The sequence below is a fragment of the Lytechinus pictus genome, chromosome 10, assembly GCF_037042905.1.
Source record: "Lytechinus pictus isolate F3 Inbred chromosome 10, Lp3.0, whole genome shotgun sequence".
Taxonomy (NCBI): Eukaryota; Metazoa; Echinodermata; class Echinoidea; order Temnopleuroida; family Toxopneustidae; genus Lytechinus; species Lytechinus pictus.
In genome coordinates this window covers 13,997,449-14,021,515 of record NC_087254.1, presented here as the reverse complement: position 1 = coordinate 14,021,515, position 24,067 = coordinate 13,997,449, and the positions used below count along the sequence as shown (strand labels likewise).

At 37.0% G+C, this 24,067-nt stretch overlaps 1 protein-coding gene across 1 annotated transcript in view; it reads left to right on the top strand.

Annotated features, from left to right (window-relative positions):
- The first annotated feature begins 14,615 nt into the window (after window positions 1-14,615).
- LOC129270216 (calcium-activated chloride channel regulator 1-like) overlaps window positions 14,616-24,067 on the top strand; it is a 30,166-nt gene continuing 20,714 nt past the window's right edge. Inside the window, exons 1-4 of the mRNA XM_064105373.1 lie at window positions 14,616-14,908; window positions 17,658-17,949; window positions 21,200-21,332; window positions 23,356-23,533. Of these exons, the coding sequence (XP_063961443.1) occupies window positions 14,732-14,908; window positions 17,658-17,949; window positions 21,200-21,332; window positions 23,356-23,533 (780 nt within the window). The 5' untranslated portion in view covers window positions 14,616-14,731. The remainder of the gene's footprint in view (window positions 14,909-17,657; window positions 17,950-21,199; window positions 21,333-23,355; window positions 23,534-24,067) is intronic.

The window sequence follows — 24,067 nt, the reverse complement described above, 5'->3', positions numbered from 1 at the left end:
GTAGGCCTATTATGTACTTTGTGAATGGGAACATATAATTTTAACAGAATTTGGCTTTGCTTGACTAAATGGTGTTGCATGTATGAGTGAAATATCGTATGAAAATATGATTTTGTAACTAAATAGATCATTTCTTATGTTATTTAGGTGATAAATGCTATATTTAAATTTCAAAATGGCTGCAATATGTTTCTTTGAGGAAATTATCTTTCCCCATTCAAATTTTACATATTAAGATAAGGGACTATGGCGGCCATTTTTCATTTTTAAAAGGCTGCATTCATCACCTTTATGACACAAGCTATGATATATTTCGTTAGAAATCATTGGGTTTAGACAATACTTAACACTCACATCAAAATTAAGCCATTTTCATAGTAACAATTTTGTCAAAATTATCTGTCTCCAGTTACAATGTACATACTACTTTGGGCTATGGCAGCAATTTTGAATTTCAAAGTAAGGCCTTTATTACCTTCTCAACCATTATGTGATGTATTTAGTCAGAAATCATGTTCAAGACCAAATTTTACCTATACATCACATAGTTACGTGCGTTTGTGGTTCTCATTCTGGTGATGATTAGTTTCCCTATACGCATGTTACAGAATTTGTAGGGGCTTGTGCGGCCGTTTTGAAAGTCAAAATACAGTATTTATCACCTATGGGAGAGGAAATGTTATATTTCATTAAAAAAATCACGTTTTCAAACAATATTTTCCTTATACAACAGAATTATATGGATTTCATAGTCAGGCAAATCCTAATTCTTTCAAAAGTATTTGTCCCCATTTACATTGTAGATAATACTGTAAGGGCCCATAGGGGCCATTTTGAATTTTACAATACAGCATTTATCTCATGCATGAAAAATGAAAGTATATGTTTCGCCAGAAATCATGTGTTTAGACAATATTTCACTCGTGAAGATTACAATTACATTCATTTTATTATTTTTACTCTTGTGAAAATTAGTTTCTTCATTCGCTTTGTTCATAATACAGATAGGGCCTATGGCAGCCATTTTGAATGTCAACATGCAGCATAATTACCGAAATTGCAAGGGAAATGATATGTTTCGTTAGAAATCCTTGTTGTCAGACAGTGTTACACCAATATTTTGCAGTTATTGGAATTTTAAAGTCAAACAAATTCAAAGGTTGTGAAAATCATTTGTCCCCTTTTATATATTGTACACAGTATAAGGGGTCTATGACAGCCATTTTGAATATCATAATACAGCATTTATCACATTAGATAGTATACAAATGACATAGTTTTGTTAATAGTCATGTTTTCAGACAGTAGTCCACTCGCAGGTCACAATCACATGCAATAATAGTGCTCTTGTCTGAAAAAATATTTTCCCCATTCATATTCTACATAATAAAGTATACAGGGGTTATGGCGGCCATTTTGAATATCAATAAAATAAATATTTTGTCAAATGTCGCTTTTCCAATTGGTATTTCACTTCTGTACAACAACTACATGCATTTTATAACTAATGTATTGGCAATTTTATGATTTTCATGGGTAATTTGCATATTTTGGCGGCCATATTGGATTTTGCCAATTTGCGGGAAATGCTCAAGGTTACAAGAGTGGCATCATTCAGATTCGGAATCAGCACCCTCGAATTGACAAGAAACCATCAAAAAACATTGTATATCTAAAAAAACAAGGTTCGACCCCTTGTCTATGGGGCCTATCCTGGACTATTGCATTTGGTCAGTAATTATGTTTACATCAATCTGATTTCGTCCTTTTTGTTCCTTCTCTTTTTTATATCCTGTATATTATAGGCATATATGAATAAGTCAACAATATTTTGTTTTCATTTCCAAGGGGATTCACACAAGCTTTGCTTTTAGTGGACCCCTCTCATTTCCATTTATGCTCAATATTATACTATTTTTTTTACAAAGTAAGAGTGAAAATTGTATCTGATTTATATTACTTTGTATTATGTTTTGAATGGAAATGGCATAAAGAATTGATAATGTTCCTTATATTATTTTGAGTAATTGAACAATTGAACACACACACACATATATATATACATATACATACATACATATATATATATATATATATATATATATATATATATTTGAGATCAATTGTATGGAGAGGGCCGTAGCAAGGTCAATACCCGTCTTCTTCAAGCTTTCGGGCACATGCCCTTCATCAGGATCGTAGGGTCCGTAAGTTAACTTTTACTTAACTTAACTTTACTCTTAACAACACACTACACTTACGGACCCTACGATCCTGATGAAGGGCATGTGCCCGAAAGCTTGAAGAAGACGGGTATTGACCTTGCTACGGCCCTCTCCATACAATTGATCTCAAATATAATTATGAAGGAGACCCGTACACGTACATCGCCAAGATTGATCACATTTATATATATATATATATATATATATTGTGTGAAAGAAATGGATGAAGAGAACAATGGTAGGCGTAGCTTAAATCAAGGTTCCCCAGAGCTATCTACCCTTTTTGGATAAATTGGTGATGCCGAAAAAATGTCTCTGCCGGGAATCGAACCCGGGCCCCCAGCTTTGAACGCCGGTGCCTTAACCACTAGACCACAGAGACGGGTTAGTGGCTAGGGCGACCCCAATCCGATTGACCGTCAGAGAGACAGATTTTCGACACTATACCAATTATAATTTCCTTTGTCGGATGAAGGTGGGTTTTGAACAATGACAAGCCGCTATGCCTCAGCTGGATCAAAGCTATTGTTTTGATACAGTACACGTATGGGAGAAAGTATACAAATGTGTAAAGTTATACATGTACAACAGCATTGGCAACTCTTTTTATTTAAATATTGTAAAGAAATGGATGAAGAGAACAATGGTAGGCGTAGCTTAAATCAAGGTTCCCCAGAGCTATCTACCCTTTGGAAAAATTGGTGATGCCGAAAAAATGTCTCTGCCGGGAATCGAACCCGGGGCCCCAGCTTTGAACGCCGGTGCCTTAACCACTAGACCACAGAGACGGGTTAGTGGCTAGGGCGACCCCAATCCGATTGACCGTCAGATAGACAGATTTTCGACACTATACCAATTATAATTTCCTTTGTCGGGTGAAGGTGGGTTTTGAACAATGACAAGCCGCCATGCCTCAGCTGGATCAAAGCTTTGATTCAAATATGATGGTGATGCTGTTTTGTGCGCGGTTCCATGACTACCACAATCATGAATATTATTATTTCAGTTCTTGTCTCTGTGAGCTTTATTGTATCCCTGAAAAAGACGTATGTTTAACGTCGAAAATTTGGAATTCAAAATAAACTGTTGGAACTAAGTACAATGCATTACCACTTTGCCTCATTAACATATATATATATATATAGTTTCAGAAACGGATTTTGAATTCTCTTTTTCGTCACACCATGGGCACTGACGAAGAGTGTGACTTTACCTTTCAAATTTGAGAGCTATGCTCCTTTTAAAATCTATGATTTTATTTATATATATTTATATATATTTTTCTAATTATGTAATGTGAAGTATATACCCAAACCATTTTTTTCTTCTAATTATTATGTTTATGTTGTAAACATTATGGATTGTTTTATATATTGCTAACAATGTAAATAATTTTTGATAATGTATTGTGAACGCAGAAATAAAATAAAACAAACAAACAAACAAATATATATATATATATTTATTTATATATATTTATTTATATATATATATATATATATATATATATATTTATATATACAACAAAAAAGTAAGTCCCCATCAAAATGCTATAACTTTTGAACGAAATAATTTTGAGATGTAATATTTCGTAGGTGGTTTTTTAGAGTAATTGGTTGAGTCATGCATGAGTAATCAAAGATTGAATTAAAAATAACAATTTTTGATTTTTGATAGTCACAACAGTCATTTTTCAGATTGTGTAAATACAAAGTTTGGCGAAGGGTGTTTTTTGGTGAATTTTATGGTGCTAATGCTATTTTCATTATCCATCATTTAGACACTCCACACAAATAACGTATGTTCATGGTTGAGTGAGCACACATTTTTATGGTCGTATCCTCTATAACTTTAAAAAGCGCGTGAAAATTGGAAAATTTTAGTGGCTCCCCTCCCCCAAGTGCTCGGCCCCCTCCCCATTTTCAAATTGTGGATTCGCCACTCACTAGTCCACAAGTTCAACTGATCCTTAGAAATTGTTAGGAAAAGAATGCATACATATATATATGTGTGAGAGAGGGTGTGTGAGGGTGTGTGTGTGTGACTGTGTGTATGTATGTATGTATATATATATATACTGAAAAATACAAACAACTGAATCGTACTTTCATATACTCATGGATTGCATAAAAGTTAAACCTCTTTGGCAATTTTGTATTGATCATTTTTGTTTAGCTGAATTAAGAACTTTGAATTGGAGGGAAATATTCTTAGGGTTACCTGGAAATTCTTGTAGAATTAAATGTGTCAATTCTGTTATTCTTTTTATTAAATATGCAATTTTTAATTCCAGAGCTGAAGGCCGGGTACCGTCATTTATTAAAATACACAAATATATAACGGGTTGTATAGAAGAAGAAAGACGCCTGGCAACGAAGTCAGGCAAGTTAAGTTTACATTTGCAGAAATGGGATGAACTGAAGGTGAAAAGGGATTTGAATGTGAACAGGTGGGATGTGTCTAGTGTGGTGCGAGTGTGAATCCTGGTGTTAATGTTGATGTTTTTTTTCTTTTTACTAGTTCTTTTCAATTTCCCCTTCTCTTGTATCAATATGATTTGCAGGTTTTTTTTTTCTTTCTGTATCCTATTGCGCCAAAATGTTAAACGTTCATTATGCAGATTTGTATATATTATGTTTGTTTACGTATGCGTGGTATGTGCATGTGTGTATATGTGTTAAGGTGGGTGTGTGTATGTGTGTATACTTATGTAAAGTTATGTTGAAGCTTGATTTAAAATGGGATGCAATGATAAATACATTTAGGTTGATTTCTGTTTTCCTGCAAATCATTTATATAGCCATTTAACATTAATTATTATTGAAATACATAGAGGGTTGGGGACTCAGTTGAGTTATTTTTTTTTTCAGATATAAAAGTATAATTTTAAGGAGTTTCATTCCGTCCTTATTTGCTTCAGTTCTTGGTAAATATATATGTACTTTTTTGCATATACTTGTTGATATGAAATGAAGATTTGTATTTTTTTTTGTTGTATTTATCTGCAGTTTATGTAATTCATTTGAATGAAATCCTTAATAAAAACATATTGAAAAAAAAAAAATATATATATTTGTATGTATGTGTGTATATATATATATATATATATATTATATATATATATATATAGAGAGAGAGAGAGAGAGAGAGAGAGAGGGAGAGAGAGAGAGGGAGAGAGAGAACAATGACATGCGCAGCTTAAAACAAGGTTTTCCAGAGCCTTCCCTTTGGAAACATTCAAGGCCGAAAAAATGTCTCTGCCGGTCATCGAACCCGGGTCCCAGCTTAGAACGCCAGTGCCTTAACCACTAGACCACATAGAGGAGTTAGTGGATAGGCTTGCGACCCCGATCCGATTGACCGTCAGATAAACCGGGCATGGTGGCCATGGGCGGAAATCTCTCCTTAAAGATAGGGGGGACACAATTGAGTTTTCCGTTTTTATGTTCTATACAGAGTTACTAACTCAAACACACACACACCATCACACATATATATATATTTATTTATATACATGTATATATATATATATATATATCTATATATACATATTTCGAAGAGGGGAGGTATTCCTGACTAAAGATGAAAGGCCTCAATAAATAATGCGAGCGCGAAGCATGAGCCCAAATATGTTGATATTTCCTAAATTGTGACCTGGAAATTGAACAGTCTGAACGTTTTTTTGTGATCACGAACTAGATTCGAACCTACCTAAACCATTAATGCGAGCGCGAGCCGAAAGTTTTTGATTTTCCAACCTAAAAACTGGACATTCGTAACACTTTTTTCAAATTATGAACAGGATAGGAAGTACCTAAAAAATGAACATTCGTAACACTTTTTCAAATCATGAACAGAATAGGAATTTAACAAAATAATAGATGCGAGCGCGAGCTGAAAGTTTTTGATTTTCCAACCTAAATATGGGACATTCATAGCACTTTAAAAAGAATATGAACAGTATAGGAATCTAATCAATTAATGTGAGCGCGAAGCGCAAGCTGAAAGTTTTTGATATTCCAACCTAAAAACTGGACATTCGTAACACATTTTTCAAATCATGAACAGGATAGGAATTTAACTAAATAATAAATGCGAGCGCGAGCTGAATTTTTTTCCAACCTAAATACTGGCCATTCATAGCACTTTAAAAAGAATATGAACGAGATAGGAATCTAAACAATTAATGCGAGCGTGATTTTCCAACCTAAAAACTGGAAATTATTAGCACTTAATAATGAACGGAATAGGAATCTAAACAATGAATGCGAGCGCGAAGCGCGAGCTGAAAGTTTTTTATTTTCCAACCTAACAACTGGACATTCATAGCGCCTTAAAAAGAATATGAACAGGATAGGAATCTAATCAATTAATGCGAGCGCGAAGCGCGAGCTGAAAGTTTTTTATTATCCATCCTAAATACTAGACATTCTTAGTACTTTAGATGAAAAATAATGAACAGGAAACAATTAATGCGAGCGCGAAGCAAGAGGTGAAAGTTTTTGATTTTCCAACCTAAACTGGATATTCTTAGTACTTAAATAAATTGTGAACAGGATAGGAATCTAAACAATTAATGCGAAAACTGGATCTTTCAAGCACTTTTGGAATAAAGAACAAGCAGTTTATTTTAATAAACAATGCGAGCACATAGCGCGAGCTAATTTTTTTTTTTAAGATTTAAACCTACAAATTATGAAAAAGATCGATATCTTCCTAAATAAATGATTTGATTTTATATATTTCGATCTAAAAAGTGAAAGATTTTTTTTTTTTATACAATGACCTGAAAGTTTTCTCTTCTAATTATTCCCCTCCCCTTCCATCATTCAATTTTCTTCCTCGTCCTATCTCTCTTCTAATTTTTCTCCTCACCTTCCTATTTTGCGCCGCCAATAGGAGGCGGGCCGCCACTTCGCCCCTTTGATCTGATGACCCCTCCCACGTACGGCAGGATTTTTGTGTAAAAATGAAATATAAAAGTCTCGTTAATAGAGTATTTAAAAACAAATAAAAAAAACATAGTTAAAATTCATTGCGATGGATTAATCATAACTCATGAAAACTATTCTTTTTACCGAGTACGCGAACAATGAAAATATTCTTAATATATATATATTCCAAGTAAATTTGGAATAAAGGGAAAATGAATTGGTTAAACAAAGGTATGTTTTTGCGGGGCATGGAACATTCTCGTCTACCATCTATACACTAAATTTACTTTTAAGTATCCAGGGGCGATTTTCTTTTTTCTATTAGTTATGAAATTGACAAAGGGCATCGATGCCAATGTCATCACTCTTTGGCTGGCATATAGGGCTAGATGCGAGTTCGAGAATAGTCGGGCCGGTAGGGGAAGGCGGGGTAAGTTGAGCATAGGGGCAAGTTGAGCCACCACCCCCAGGCTAATAAAGAATGAGTCAGACATTGTGGTGGTGTCATTTATTGATGACCCATTGCATAACCCTTAACCCCACCACATTGTTTTCAACTTTGAAATAAAAAGTACTTTTTTAGAGGGAAAAATACAAATTTCAGCCAAAAAAGTAAAAAAGGGTGTGAAATAGATAAGTGCTTTTTACCCACACACGTCTTTAAATATATTATAGAAATAAAAACAATATTGTTAGTCCAGGTATGGATTCTCACTCTTGTCATAGTCTTTTACATGATGGATGCATAAGAAATGTGTGGATGTCAAAATATCGCAAAAAGTTCGGACGGGGCTAATTTAAGCCAACCAACATGGGGCAAGTTGAGCCATGGTAATTCTTATGGTAATATATAATAGAAAATTAAAAAAACATAAAAAGCCATTGATATGCAGGCAGAAAGGAGCAAATTCACATGACATTTCTTTTACTTTTAGAAGATGTTAGTATTTATAGAGAATTAGCAAGTGAAAAGACTTTAAATAAAAAATTGACATCCTGGTTCTCTCGCATACATTTTGTACATAGTTTTTGTGGCTCAACTTACCCCAGACGGTGGCACAACTTACCCCACAGATAGGGCAAGTTGAGCCATTTGACATCATTTTTTCAAAGGTCACAACGACTTTCAGTGTGAGGGTAGAAAGTTATATATAGGTGAAAAATATTTTCCAAGAATCAAATTTAAAGGCAAGGTACTTATTTCTACAATATTACTAGTCATATCAATTCTAACATGCAAAATGCAAAAAAGTGTCACAACTTACCCCGCCTTCCCCTATGCGTTTTCTTTTCCTATCCAAGTTCTTAACAAAAATTATCTGTTTATATTTATTTCGAAATTCGAGGATACATGTGTATAATTTCGATTTTGACTTATGTATTTTTTTCCATAATAAAAGACCACAAATAGTAGGGGGGACATTTGATATTATGTCCCCCCCCCTTTCCAAAATGGTAGGGGGACGCATCCCCCTTGTCCCCCCTGGGATTTCCGCCCATGATGGTGGCTCAGTGGTAGAGCGTCCACCTCATGAACGGGAGGTTGTGGGTTCGATCCTCGGCCGAGTCATACCAAAGACTTATAAAAATGGAACCTTCCGCCTTCTTGCTTGGCGCTCAGCATTTAGACTGGAGAAGGGTAATAATAACATTATGTTATGAAGGGCCCGCTGGAAGAGCAGTCTTATGATTGAAGTGGCTACCCTGGGTAAATACACATATATATATATATACTTCGGGAATTCTATCCTTGTATAGAGTGCTCGATGTCCTTCACAGGAAGAGCTTTGAATAATAAACACAAGTTCACAAGGTTGACTGGAGGTTCATCAAATTTAATTGCAACTCTGAGTTTCACGCAACCTACGTGAGGTGCGATCTTCAGGCAACTGATAAAACTTTTCAATACCATTGAACAATGCATGTCGCGATCGCGCGGAGCGCGTTACACTAAACACGCACATACTGGGCGCAGGAAACTAGGTAACCAGTGCGCGCTGAGGTTTTTATAATTTGAATGTTTTTCAAATGTTTTCCAAATAATCGATACTCCGCGATGGGTGGTTGATCGATTAATCGATAATAAGATGAGATGCCATATAGAATTGATAATAATGAAAGTGACAATGAAAATTATGCCTATAAAGGCTGCATCACTTGTATTGGTGATGTCACTGCATTATACGATGTGCGTGCATGGTGATTACGGAAGATTGTCTTTGAAATTGCATAACTTGAACTTGTTTTGGTGGCGGCATTTCGAAACGAGTTCTGGGCGTTTGTTCAGCAGTGACTGCTTATCAGCGTTCATAATGAGAAGTTTTTCGGTGAGGCACAGGTCACATCTCTTTGTCTTGTTGGAGTATGCTTGCGCATGGCTGGCGATGGACCACTTGATGGTATACGGCGTGTCGCATCGTTTCAGGTCCCAGATGAACTTCGACAGTTCCGTGCTGTTCTGGTACCGTTCGTGTCGGAAGGATTGGAGGTGGTTATAGTATCTGGACTTGAAGGGGGGCTCCGTGAGGCCAATGTAGGTCATCAGCTTGTCTGGGGTTGTTACTTCCGCGTTGTAGATCACGTTGGTAGCCAAGCAATTCCCTTGGAGAGGGCAGAGGTCTTTTTTTCCGGCAGTTGCACGTTTTGCTGTTTGACTTATTGTCTACCTTCAGGGCTTGCTTGTTGTGAGTTTTGATGATGCTGGCGACGTTCGGCATGCAGCTGTAACTCACTTTGAGCGTGTTTCTATTGCAAGATGCGATTGAGTTTGGATATCTTTGGGAAGTGTTTGTCGACCAGCTTTAAGAAGATGCAGCCGATATTGGTTGATACGTTCTTGCTGAATGGTGGGTTGAACCAGATAATATTACGCTGCCTGTTTTTTCTTTTCCGTCTTGGTTGGCCATTCGTGTAGGACAGGCTATCTGCGTATCCACTGGATCTCAGGGCGTTGTCATACATTAATTGGAGCGGCTTTCTTGAAGGTCTCTTCATCACAGGAGATATTTGATACTCGTCTGCTTACGGAAGCTGGTAGGTTCTTGATGATTGATGGTGGATGGTTGGATTGTTTGTGAACGTACATGGGTTGGTCATTTGGCTTCCGGTATGGGTAGAACTTGCCGTCAGTTCAAGTTGAGAGTGATGTCGAGGAAGTTCACGATCTTGAGGTTACAGCTGATGGTGATTTTGAGGCCGAGCTGCTGGAAGGTTTTCGTCAAGTTCTTCCTGATACGATCAGCTTCACTACCGGAGATACTTTTGAAGACAGCCAAACCATCATCTCTGTAGAGGCCAACGTGCTCCTTACCATACTGTTTGGAAAGGATGTTCAGAATGTAGAGGCCCACAAGTTCGCAGACCTCTGTTCCGTCAAAGCTGCCCATGGTGACGTCGAACAGGCTCCCGCTATCCTTTTTCTTCCATGGGGTGTCTTTGTCGAACAGGACAGACTTCCTCGCGTGCATGATAATCTTTATGTCTCTGGCTGGGATGTTAATGTACTCCTTTGCAAATTCGATGGCCTGTCTCAGTAGTTTTTCCGATATGGACGGGTAAAAGCTGACCACGTATATATATATTTACATATATAAACAGATTTTCGACCCAAATTGAATTTGAATTGAATTGAGTTTTGAACAATGACAAGCCGCCATGCCTCAGCTTATCAAGGCAAGTGCTTACATACAGTAGATGTGTGGAACAAATTATTTAAATGTGAGAAATTATACATGTACAACGTGCAGCTTTGGCAACTCTTGTATGTGAATATGTTGTGAAATAAATGAATGAATTAAAAGAAAATAGCAGGCAGTAGTTACATACCCATCTTGTTCAGGACAAAATACATAAACTTGAAAAATAGCTTGCGCTTCGCGCTCGCACTATTTAATTGGGCTTATGAAAATACTATATATTTATGTTGTTTTACAATGATAAAGCTAAGAAGTGGCTGTTTGGACTACCCGTTCTTTGAGCGGCCGCCGATCGGGGAAAATCCCGGGGGGGGGGGCACTCAGTATATAATGCATAGTGGGTATGTGCCGCGGAGGGGACCCCCATTTTTACACTCAAATTTCCGTTCCAAGGCATGGCATTTTTGTCTTATTGAGAAAAAGAACAAAGAAAGCCGCTCCAAGGCATAGCATTTCCTTCTTATCGAGAAAAAAGAAGAAAGAAATCAGCTCCAAAGCTTCGCATATTTTTCGTTACGCCGTTCCGGTCGCATTGATCTACTACAATTTAGGTGAAAAGCGGCCGTAGAGCGCTTTTCGACCATCGCCTAAGCGCGAGCGCACCCGGCGGAGGCCGCGCTAGCTGCGCCATGCACGATTGCCCGTTCCATAGGGATGCATACGCACTCACAGAGATACGGAGATCCGGGGGGCGTTTCATGAAAGGACTTGTCGGACATTTTATCCGACAAGTCCCATTTTATCCGACAGTTACCATAGTAACAGTACCTCTCAGCCAATCAACATCAGAGAAAGATGTCAGATCTGACAACTTGTCGGATGAAAATGTTGATGAAACACTCCCCTGTTCCGAGGACCCCCGTTTTCACAAACATTTGTAGTTCCGAAGCCCGTTCCGAGGACCCTCCTTTTTACAATAAGCCCGCTCCAAGGCCCCCGTTTTTTGCCTCGCCCGCGGCACACCCCTACCACTTTTTTGGTCGAGTGCCCCCCCCCCCCGGGGGGAAATAATGGGTAAAAAAAAATTCCCCCCCCCCCGGGGGAAAATAATGGGTAAAAAAATCCCCCCCCCCCCATTGGCGAAAGATGGATCCGCGCCCCTGAGTAGTGGTATATAATAGTGGAAGTATAAGTAGTAGTAGTAGTAGCAGCAGCAGTATATTTCTTAGTATAAGTATATAATAGTACTAATAGTAGTAGTAGTAGTAATTTAGTAGTAGTAGAATATATTAAACAAATATATCAGGCTTTGAGAAAGTATAGTGGAATTATTTATCCGAGGCTGGTCTGGCAATTACTATTTTTCCCGAGGGGCGAAGCCCCGAGGGAAATATAGTAGTTTTGCCAGTCCAACCGAGGATCAATAATTCCCACTATGCTTTCGAATGAAACGCCTGATATATTTGTTTTATATCCTACTTTTGATAATTTATAACCAAAATCTATGCGCTGAGCCACCGCGCTCAGCGGAACGCAGATTAGTGCCTGCGCCGACGCATCGCTGGACTTGCCCGGGAGAGAGAGCGCGCTATACGCTAGCCAGTGCGCCCGAGAGTTTAGCTAGATATCCAGTTTTGTGAAATAATGACGTCAGAATATTGGTATATCCAAAAATATATCGAGGTCTGACGTCACGCAACATCATAGTTGAAATATATTCGGTCACATGATGCTACTTGAACCAATCACTATACAGGATTTACTCTATGTAGGATATAATAGTATATAGTAGTAGTATATCGTATTAGTATTAGTAGTAGTAATAGTAGTAGTAGTAGTAATTGTAGTAGTAGTAGTAGTACGTAGTAGTAGTATATTGTATTACTAGTAGTATAGTAGTTTACAGTAGGAGTAGTATCATAGCAGCAGTAATATAGTAGTGGAAGTAGTAGAATTATGCCTATCAGGAGCAGCAGCAGCGATATAGTAGTGGTAGCTACTTATAATAAATTTACCAATCTCCATGCTTTCGCAATAAATGTGGTTACCTTGGTCATTTTCAGCGGGTGTTAACATTTAGCGTGTAGCGCTCGACAAAATAATGCGAGAGCACCATCGTTCACTTCAATTAAGATGTAAATGCACCAAATACAGGAATAGGGAAAATAAATGAAATAGATTAAAAGCATTTACTAATTTTACTTTGATAGATCCGTCTGATTCATCTCATGTTTTATTGCGAAACTATTTTTTACTATTTTTACTATTATTCAATTCAATGTGTTTTCTAGACGAAAATTTGACCCTTACCCTATATTACGCTCTCACCCTATATGCATGCAGGATAAAGTGAGTCACAAACATAATAATATAGATCCATTATCCAACTCCTTTAAAATGTTTGTGTAAACTTTGTATGCAAACATTCAATCAATGAATAGGGACTTTCCCAACCAGTCTTGTAGCAATTTCCCAACATAATTTGCCCCAGGCAGCACTCTCATTGCATCATTATAGCCCCTTTCCTTCCAGTTATCAGATTTTAGGGCCTACCCCTCTTGCGAAGCTCGTCCTGCCACAGTCTTCGCCTTCGATATGCCATGTCGGAGTAAATTCGTAGGGTCTTAGCTTATGAACTCATAAAATTGAACAGTAGCTGACTTTCCTCAATAGCGGATCTAGCATTTACTATGATGAGGAGGTTTGACCAGCATTTTTTTTTTTTTTTGGGGGGGGGGCAAATATTTGACATGCAAAAATACAATGAAAAATATAAAACGGTCATCACTAAAAAAAAATGAAGAGCGTTTGGTCTAAAGCAAATAAAAAAAGTCATATCAGTCTAAAAAAGAAGGCATTTTTTATTCTTTTCATTTACTTAGCTGCGTCCTAAGCCCTCTCCCATACATCCACCAAAACTATTTTGTGGCGCCCATAATATCAACATGATCAATCTTAATTGCTATGTCATCAATCACTTAAATTGTCTGGGAAATTCCCTTCTGTGCCTTCATTTCGCAATATTGCTGGAACAGTGCGAGTATTATCCTCCCTATTCATTTTTAAAGGTCACGCCACGCCTCCCAGAAATGTTCATCTACCTGCATCACGATTGGAGGGAATTACTACACTGGCAATTTAAAGGGATGGTCCGAGCTGATAAAAATATTTATATATAGAGTAAAATTCACAGAGCAAAATGCTGAAAATTTCATCAAAATCGGATAACAATATGCACATCGTCATGAATATTCATTAGGTGGGCTGATGATGTCACATGCACACTTTCCTTTTTCTTATGTTATTACATGAAATCATAAATGTTTCATTTTTTTCATACGTGTGTAAATGATGTGTCTCCATTATGATGAAATATGTTGCAGCAATAAGTAACTAATGCACTTAATCAGTTTTCACCAATTGTCTTAGTTCTTGGTAGAAAAATTTGAATATACCTAATTTCATATAACAAAATACAAAATAACAAGTGGGGATATAACATCATCAGCCCACCTAATGAACATTCATAAAGACATGCCTAAAAAGAGCTGACCGGAATAATGCAAATCTTTAAAATTCGATAACTTTGTTAGTTGTTATCCGATTTTGATCAAATTTTCAGCATTTTGCTATGTGAATTTTACTCTATTTATTGAGATATAAATATTTCCAACCAGGACCATCCCTTTAAGTTTAGATAAAACGTGTGCTTAGCGGAGCGAATGAAATCAGGCCCTCGATGCCCCCAAAAAGGTATCGAACGTTTTCCAACAATGAGTCAAGTACACACACTGTCGTCAAATTTTATTTGTATACGGCTCCCACATTAATATAAAAGTATCGAATGATAAACAACTACTCGTTGGGTGTAGGGAGACAGGATCGGTGTACTTTTCAGCCCTATCTATTTCGTTCGTACATTTTCCATGCATCTTAAATGACCTTCGAAACAATGAATGCGTTAATCTACTTTGTTATAATGTTAATTATAGTGAAAGGAAATGGTTTAAATCTGAGATCATCCGTCATTCTGGACGATGGGGGCTATGCCAACATCGCCGTTGCTATTGATGATTCGATACCGGAGAATATGGATTTAATCACGGCAATACAGGTAAGAATAATTGATTTAACTCTATCTTGTATGCGGCGAGTTAAGTTCAGAAATACTAGAAAAAAAAGTTCAGAAAAAAGTGTTGTTCACCCTATCTTGGCGGCGTAGCAGAGAAAAAAGTCAGAGAAAATAGCCACCAAAACAGGTTACAAAAAAAGCCTAATACTTAAGTCACATTTCCCCCTACGGCGACCACACGGCCGCCGCGCCGTATGCGACCAATTTTATTCAAACCACCTGTATTTAGCTGCATGGTACAAAAACATGTTAAAACGGCTGCTTTCTACTCGCCGTACGGCCGCCGTAGGGTGACTGAGGTATTAGTATCATGATAAGAAGTTATATTATTTCCTTTCATAATATTGCGATTGGAACCGGAAGAAGATGGACACAAAATATGATCATCTTTAAAATTCTTCTTTAAAAAATGACTCCTATTGACAACCCCATCAATTTAGAAAGGTTCCAATACCTGATATCTCAGTATACCTTGGGAGTGCCGATGGTTAGGATTGTTAATTCCCAGCTGCCAGTAAAAGAAAACTGAAGTATAGGCCTAAATATGATGAGGAAGTTTGAGGATTTATACATTCTATATTTTATCACATTTTTAGCATGCAGTCGACATTGCTGGAGTTTTCAATTTGATTTTTAAAATATTAATTATATTCTTAATGAATAGCAATATATCAACACAAGACAATACTTTTTTTATTATAATAATACAGAATAGAGTGTCGTGTCGGTGGCAAATAGTGATTCAATATAACAAAGAATTACAGTCTATTATAACATAACCTGCTAAATGCAATGAAGTCCGTGTATGCGAGGGACAGTAGCGAGCAACGTTACTGGACGAGAATATTACCTAAAGAGATGACAATCCATTCAAATCAAGCCCCTGCTTCTTCATTTTCGATGTGTTGTGGTTTATGTAGTGATTGGTTCTGTGAGAAAACATGGTTTGAGTCGTGGTTTGAAATACCCATGCATGTTTGTTTGTTATGTGTTTGATTGTGCAGAGGTGTACATGTGTTTGATTCCATATTAATGTTGATGTTATAAGATGCATGAAAACAAAAGAAACCGCTGAGAAACTCATCACCACGGAAAGAAGAATAGTGACTTTCAATATTGTGTCATTTTGCAACTTTTGAATTTTGACCTTGCTCTACATTTCAAGGCACTGTACTTCCATGTGAACCATAATAATTATTATCATGTAGGGTATCATTTTAACTTGATCTATTCATTGGTATCAATCACACATTACTATTCACTAAAACCGAGGAGGGATATTATCGATCAAAGTCAGATTTCCAAACTTTTTTCGAGGAGTTTATATATTCAAGAGGACAACTAACTCATGGACTTTTCGAAGTGCGAGCAGAACATTTAGGAAATCCAGACCTGAAGAGGGGCATTCTAAGGCTTGTTTGTAGTAATTCATTAAGACCATACGTATTTCACTAACCAAATGATGTGAGAGCGAAGCGCGAGCTGAAAATTGTTGATATTTAGATATGAAAAAGGGACAATTTAAGGACTGATTGTAGGAATTCATGAAGAGCAGACATATCCTCACCAATCCACTAATGCGAACGTAAGCACAGACAGGAAATGTTTTATATTAAGACCTTAAAATGGGGCAATCTCTTTAAGCTTTGAGCATATGTCACTACATAAAACAATATATACTCGAAGTGCGAGGAAATATATTTGGTGTATATTGACTTGAAAACGGGAGGTTTCAGTAAAACATGATTATATATTTCGTTAAACAGATAATGCGAGTACCGGGAACAATGAAGACATAAGCCCTGAGCAAATTATTATGTTTCATAAAGTTATGAAAATATAACATAACATAATCAAAATATATTATAACATTATAATGAACAATGATTTCTTCTTTCCCATTACAATTATATTCCTTTCTCCCTCTTTTTCTCCTTTTCCCCGTTTTTTTTGTTTTGCCAGCAGATGGGGGGGGGGGGGGGGAAACGTGCCCCCCTCATGTCCCCGTAGTTACGTCACTGTGCGTGGTATTACACTTTAAGAAATGTACATGTATGTCAGTCTAAGTTGCATGTATAGTGTTATGTAGTATATATTTAACTTTCTGTTATACTCTCAGTCATTCACCTAATTCACTTAACAGAATGAAGAAAGTAATACATTTCTAAACCGTATCTTAGTCTAATGTTGTAAAATAAGATTGAAAATGTAAAATTCTAGGGAGGAAAATTTCGAGGATTCGAGGATATACACGACAATAAAACACGAACGTAAAAATGTAGGCCTTTTTTAGAAAGTGAACTTCAACCTCGAGAAAAAATGTTAAAAATTGGATATCGGAAATACCATTCAGAGTAATTAACAGCTTGATAGGATACCTTTCGTTACATTAAAGGTAGCGTAATGAGCAAAAAAAAAATAAGGGGCACACAGCATTGCGCGTGAGGCAAAAGTATTCCTTAAAAGTCCCGAGTGAAGCGAGTAACAAAATAGACATATACCTTTTTAGGATGATGATCTAATTTGTGATAGATTTTCACGTGATTCATAAAATGTCATATAATTACCTTTTTTTTTCTTTCTCTTTTTTTTTCTTGGTCGTGGGTCATGGAGCTCCGTTTTTTTTATGGGGGGGGGGGTGATGGCCCCGCAAGCCCCATTCCCTACCTGTACCCCAGTGATTATAGTTGACTTTTGAAGTTTACATTATTTTATTTCTTTTCAAAAACAGGATATGTTCAGGGATGGATCTAGGTTTCTTTACCAAGCTACTCGAAGGCGAGTCTTCTTCAAAAATGTCACCATCCTCATTCCATCTCACTGGACCCCAAAATCAGAATATGGATCTCCAGGTCGACTGACCTTTGACACAGCTGACGTCATTGTTGCCGAACCGAACCCAATCTGGGCCCCTGAACCATACACCCAGCAAGTCCTCGGGTGTGGACAACCAGGAAGTTTTATTCATTTTTCACACAATTTCCTTCTTGATGACGGAGTGACAGACATTTATGGAGAATTAGGTATTTATCCGCATTCCCTTGATATAATATCTTTATCCCGGTTCTTAATCTCTCTTTTCTGGCATAGAGTATTGATATTTTGTTTGTTCGTTTCTATAATTTTTCATAATGCATTACAAAAATAAATTTACAGAATAGGGGAATGCGAGGTAAGTTGAGCCACCAGCTCCAAGCAGTGGCGTACCTAGGATTTTTCACAGGGGGGGGGGCAAAACCGTACACCAAAAAATTTGACAAGCAAAAAAAAAAAGTCTTCGATCACAAATTAAGGATTTCGTACCAGAAAAAATTTGACAAGCAAAAAAAAAAAAAAAAAAAAAAAAAAAAAAAAGGTCTTCAAGCTCGTCAGGGGGCATTGAAGGTCTTCAAGCTCGTCAGGGGGGGCAAAAAAGGTTTTTCAAGCCCGTCAGGGGGGGGCAAAGATACGTTTTTGCATGGGTTGTGACTCGTCAGGGGGGGCAGAGTGCCCCCCCCCCGTAGGTACGCTAGTGGCTCCAAGCTAATAATGAATGAGTCAGACATTGTGCTGGTGTTATGCATTGATGACCCATTACATAACCCTTAGCCCCACCACATTGTTTTCAACTTTGAAACAAACAGTACTTTTTTAGAGGGAAAAATACAAATTTCAGCCTAAAAAGTAAAAGAAAAGGTGTGAAATAGATAAGTGCTTTTTACCCACACTCGTCTTTAAATATAATAAAGACATAAGAACAATATTGTTAGTCCTAGTGTGGATTCTCATTCTTGTCATAGTCTTTTACATGATGGATGCATAAAAAAAGTGTGGATGTGAAAATATCGCATTAAGTTCGGACTCGGGTATTTTGAACCGGCCAACATGGGGCAAATTGAGCCATGGTAATTCTTATGGTGATGTATAGAAAAAAAAACTTTAAAAAATATTGATATGCAGGCAGAAAGGAGCGAATTCACATGACAACTCTTTTCCTTTTAGAGGATGTTAGTATTTTTAGAGAAGTAGCAAGTGAAAAGACCTTGAATAAAAAAATGACATGCTGGTTCTTCCCCCATACATTTTGTACATAGTTTTTGTGACTCAACTTACCCCAGAAAGAAGCTCATCTTTTAGTTAGGATATTATCCGATGTGCCCCATTTATGATCCGTAAATCCTATGAAAATATAATACCTTTATCTTAGGGGCAGCAACCATGCAGTGTGCTTTACAAATTTATTTCATGAGAACATATAAATGTGTCCTTCATTTTGAACAATGAATTTCCTCAAATAGATCGGTGATGAATGGAACGTCATTCCGTATTATGTGCTCGTTTATATTTCGCATAAGAAAAAAAAATGCTTGAAGACCGCAGGCAACTAGTATTCTCCGAATACTAATCGAGAGAAAAATTCACTCCTCACAAGGATTGACATTTCAATAGAATAAGAGTGATTTCACTTTCTTGTTTTTAAGTGAATTTAACCGGTTTAAATATGAAATTTGTGTAAATATTAGTATATTCACTCCATATAATGATCCTTGACGTCACTTCCAAGAGGAGTGAAAGGGAGTGAAAATTCGCTCTTATTTTAGAGAGAGGGAGAGATAAAGAGGGGGGAGGCGAATAGAGTGTAGGCCCTAATAATGTAGGTTGATCGTATTAACAACAATGATCATGATGATGGGGAACAAGCTACATAATACCTCGTTCACATTTGCTCTACGGCGGCCGTACGGCGAGTCGAGAACAACCGTTTTCACATTTTGTGTACCAGCTACATATAGGTGGTTTGAATAAAAATGAATAAACGGCTGTTTTCGACTCGCCGTACGGCCGCCGCACAGTGGGCCAGAATGAGTTGAAAGTGCGCCAAAATTATATTCCGTGTTAGATTTTTACTTTAACATGTTGATTATGGGTAATTTTGGGCGTAGAATCGACTGAAAATAATCTAAAGCCGATATTACGTCACCTTGATACCAAATTTTTATTGGTTACTTAAAAGCTATCTGTGAAAAGACAAACTACGCTAAACGATGTGTAGTATATAAATTTTGTGTTATGTGCTACTTTAAGATTGACCAGAGTGAATGTTGGTTGCCTAAAAAGTGTGTATGAGATGCCGAAAATAATTTTATGGCATCAAAATGATCATTAATTAGATTTATAAAAAAAAATTAAAATCTGAAAAATATATTAACCGTGCTTTATCAAGCTGTGTTGACTTGTGTAAAACGCAGAGTATATAACACCACGAATGTATCACTATGAGGAGGGTTTTTGGCTGAAATTATTCTACAAGTAAGTTTTAACTCTGGAAGAGTTGTGGGTATAGCCCTTATTTGCGTTAGCAACCTTTATTTTGTTTACATTATGCCCGGAATTCATGTCATTTTCATGGAATGGAAGGGGAATCGTCCTCGCCGTGCAAAAGCGAACGGCAATGTACACCCATACGGTGCGCTACGATGACTGCGCAGTATAAAAATGACCGTTTTTGAACAGGTTTTTGGGAGTGTTGTGTCAAGTAAAATCGGCTCTAACATGACAACGGGCAAAAACAGGCAGCTAAATTTGGTATCGACTTAAAGCTTAGACATCGGGAAAAATGATGCTTATAGAATTTAGACAGAAATCCACGAAAATCTAAACGTTTCTAATGTAAATGCAAAAAACATGGATTTTCAGCCTATTTCGAGGAATAATCATCCTATAAACCTCCTGAAAGGTGTCTTTTATATACTTTGAACCCTTTCACACGAATAAAAAATATATCAGGATTATGTGGGAGCCATTTTAGATTCCTACATGAAAAACCTCCTGTGAAATGGCCTGTTTTTCAACCAGGTTATCATATACGCGAAATTTCGCAAAATGTCACATTTTACGATTTGAGGTAGGAAATCAACAACCTTTATGCAAATTTCGGAATGAAATATTTTGCTGAAGTGTTCTTCAAAGTGTTGTCTTTCAGCTGGGCATAACAAAAATTAAAAATCTGAAATTGCCCAAAATGACTTTTGGCGCACTTTTGTTTCGCCCCGGCCCACTGTGCGCCGTAGAGCAAATGTGACCGAGGTACGAATGAGCACATTTTTCATGAAAGTTGACACACTCATATGAAAATCCGGGCATTGCAGGTACAAATCAAGAACTTCCAAGAAAAGCGTTTATTTGTAATCACAGACACACACAACCACCCACCCACACACACAAAGATCTTTAAGCCGAAATAATATGAAAGCGTTTATATGATGGTATTATTCTGATCATTTTTTTATTCAGGTCGAATTCTTGTACATGAATGGGGTCATTATCGTTGGGGGTTATTCAACGAATATCCGGATGAGGTAGGGGATGCAGATCACGTGGTACATTTCTACCAATCAATGGTGGATTTGCTATGGAAGCCAGTTACGTAAGCAGTTGACTATCATTATTACCATCATAGCAATCGAAGTTCAAGTCCAATTATAGATTTAATAGGTTAAAGGGCAAGTTCATCCCCCAAAGGTTGATTGGAATAAAAATACCAAAAAAGCACAACACTGACAATTCATCGAATTGGAGACGAAATTTACATGATTAATTAATTCTAGAAAACAGCAACTTGGACATTATATTGTAAGAAATGTGAACTATTTTTTTTTTCATTCTCATTTCTCAATAAAATTTTAACAAGATTTGATTTCTATGTGATTTGAAATTGCCATTATTGCAACCCCCCCCCCCAAAAAAAAAAGACAAGAAGATTGGAAGTTCCTGATAATTATAGACCACAATTTATTCCAAGCTTTCGGCTTTAAGCCTTCTTAATGGGTTCTATATAAGCAAACTAAAATAAAACATATAAATATCATGAATCTAAAACGTTAGAATGAATGGTTCTAGCAGTATGACTTCACATCCAAGCAACGATCCACTTGTCTTATATTAATTCTGACAATCAATATTATGTCAGAAAGTTAATTTTCACATGATTGTTTAATATTATTATTATTATATTGACCTATTTCATGATTTTTTCTCTTCCACTTAAGTCAAAATAAATGTATTTGATCATATCTTGACCTCCCATATTCTAGAGTTAAAGATTCAAAGTGCCCATAAACTCAGTCGGTAAGTAAACTGTTAGACATCTGCAGGGGCGGATCCAGCTTTCAACAATAGGGGGGGGGGGCAAAAAAATGTTCACCCATATTTTCCCCGACCGGCCGCTCAAAGTTGGTTTTTGTTTGTTTCTTTGAAGGGGTAGTCCTAATGGTCACTTCTTAGCTACATGAATTAATCTAAATATTCAATAATCTCATAATCCATGTTTAAATATACAGTTTAGTGCGGGCAGAATTTTTTTTATATTCGTTCTAGTCTAATCGAAAATGGACCTGTTAAGACTGTTTGCAGTTATCCTTGAATACGATGCCTATTTCAACGATCAAATAATATAAGCGCGAGCTGAAAATGTTTGACATTCCGACTTAAAACAATAGACATTCTAAACGCTTTTTGCAATCCGGGATAGGTATAAAACTAAACAATGCAAGCGCGAAGCGTGAGCGGGGGGGGGGGGGGGGGTGAGAGTTAGACCTGAAAACGAGACACTCTATTCATGTTTTGTAAATCATGAAGAGGATGGGTAATTGGGTATGTTCCTAGATTAATAATGCGAGCGCGAAGCGCGAGCAGAAAATGTTTGATATTCTGATCTAAAATGGGTAATATAAGCATGTATTAAATAAAGAACAATTTTCAAATCTCAATAAACATGCTTGCGCGTGTTTTAGATTTAGACTTAAAATCTTGGCATTCTAAATGCATTTTTGATCATGAAAATTAATAATACGAGCGCGAAGCGCGAGCTGAAAATATTTGATATTCTGAAAAAAGGAACAATTTAATTGTTAGGAATTCATGAAAATATTATTGTCTTAATTACTGCTGTAATAGATCTAATTTGTTGATATTAAGGCCTGAAAACTATTTATTGAGCAAGAAATGTATCTCATCGAATATGCAATGCGAGCGCGAGCGTAAATTCTATATTGCGACATGAAAGATTTTTAAAATTATTTTCCAAGTCTTTCCCTCACCTTATTTTATTCACTCGTCTTCCTCCTCTTTTCCCTTATTTTTCTTTCTTTCCCGTTTTCCCTTTTTTTTCCTCCGCAAATAAGGGGGGGGGGGGCGGGATCCATATGCCTCTGATGGTCGGATTTGTACCTTGTTAATTAATCTTCGATATCACAATTTTCTTCTTTCGAGGCTAATATGACTTTCATTGAATTGTACAGTCAGAGGCGGATCCAAGGGGGGGGGTGAGCCGATCGGGGAAAATGTGGGTGATTTTTTCCGCCCCCCCCCCCCTATTGCCGAAAGCTGGATCCAACCCTGACAGTTTTGCAAATCCAGCTAATTACGTTTTGTAATGTTCTTACTTTTAGTTGCTCTCAGGAATACGAATGGAATCCAACGAGAATCGTTCAGATAATGGGTGTCAATTTTTATGGAGTGTGCGATGACAAGTTGGCGAATGGATATGACAACGAATGCATTGTGCTTACAACATCAGCAGGACAAGCCACCGGATCTATCATGCACGGCCCATTAACATTCCCGGAGGTAACTGCTATTGTTAATGAAATTTCTTGGTAGGCCTACCCATTGAAATGAAGGGACTAGTTTCAGTTAAATTCCTCGTAACAATAGTAATGAGATATTCTTAGAAAATGCATTAAAAAGAGATAATATTGATGTATACATGACGATAATATTGATAAGAAAGGTAAACCAAACTTTGGCGTGTTAGGCCTAATTATCTTTACATAGGGACGTACCTGCACGTACCCCCGCTCCCAAACAAAATCCTGTATTCGGTGCATCCTAGCTGGACACACACACACACCCACACACACACAATAATCTATATAATATCTCGGAAGAAATTAAGGTCAATAAGAAAGGATTAAAGGATTAAAACATAAAACTTTTAGGGAATCATTTCTAAACATGGATTTAAAAAAAAAAAAAGTTCACACCTAGTTACCAATAATGCATATAGCATTTCCATTTATTTGAAAGCAGGATAAAAGAGCATTGTAGATTAATTGCCTTGCTCACGGGCATAGCTGCCGCGTCCGGGGATCGAACCCCGGA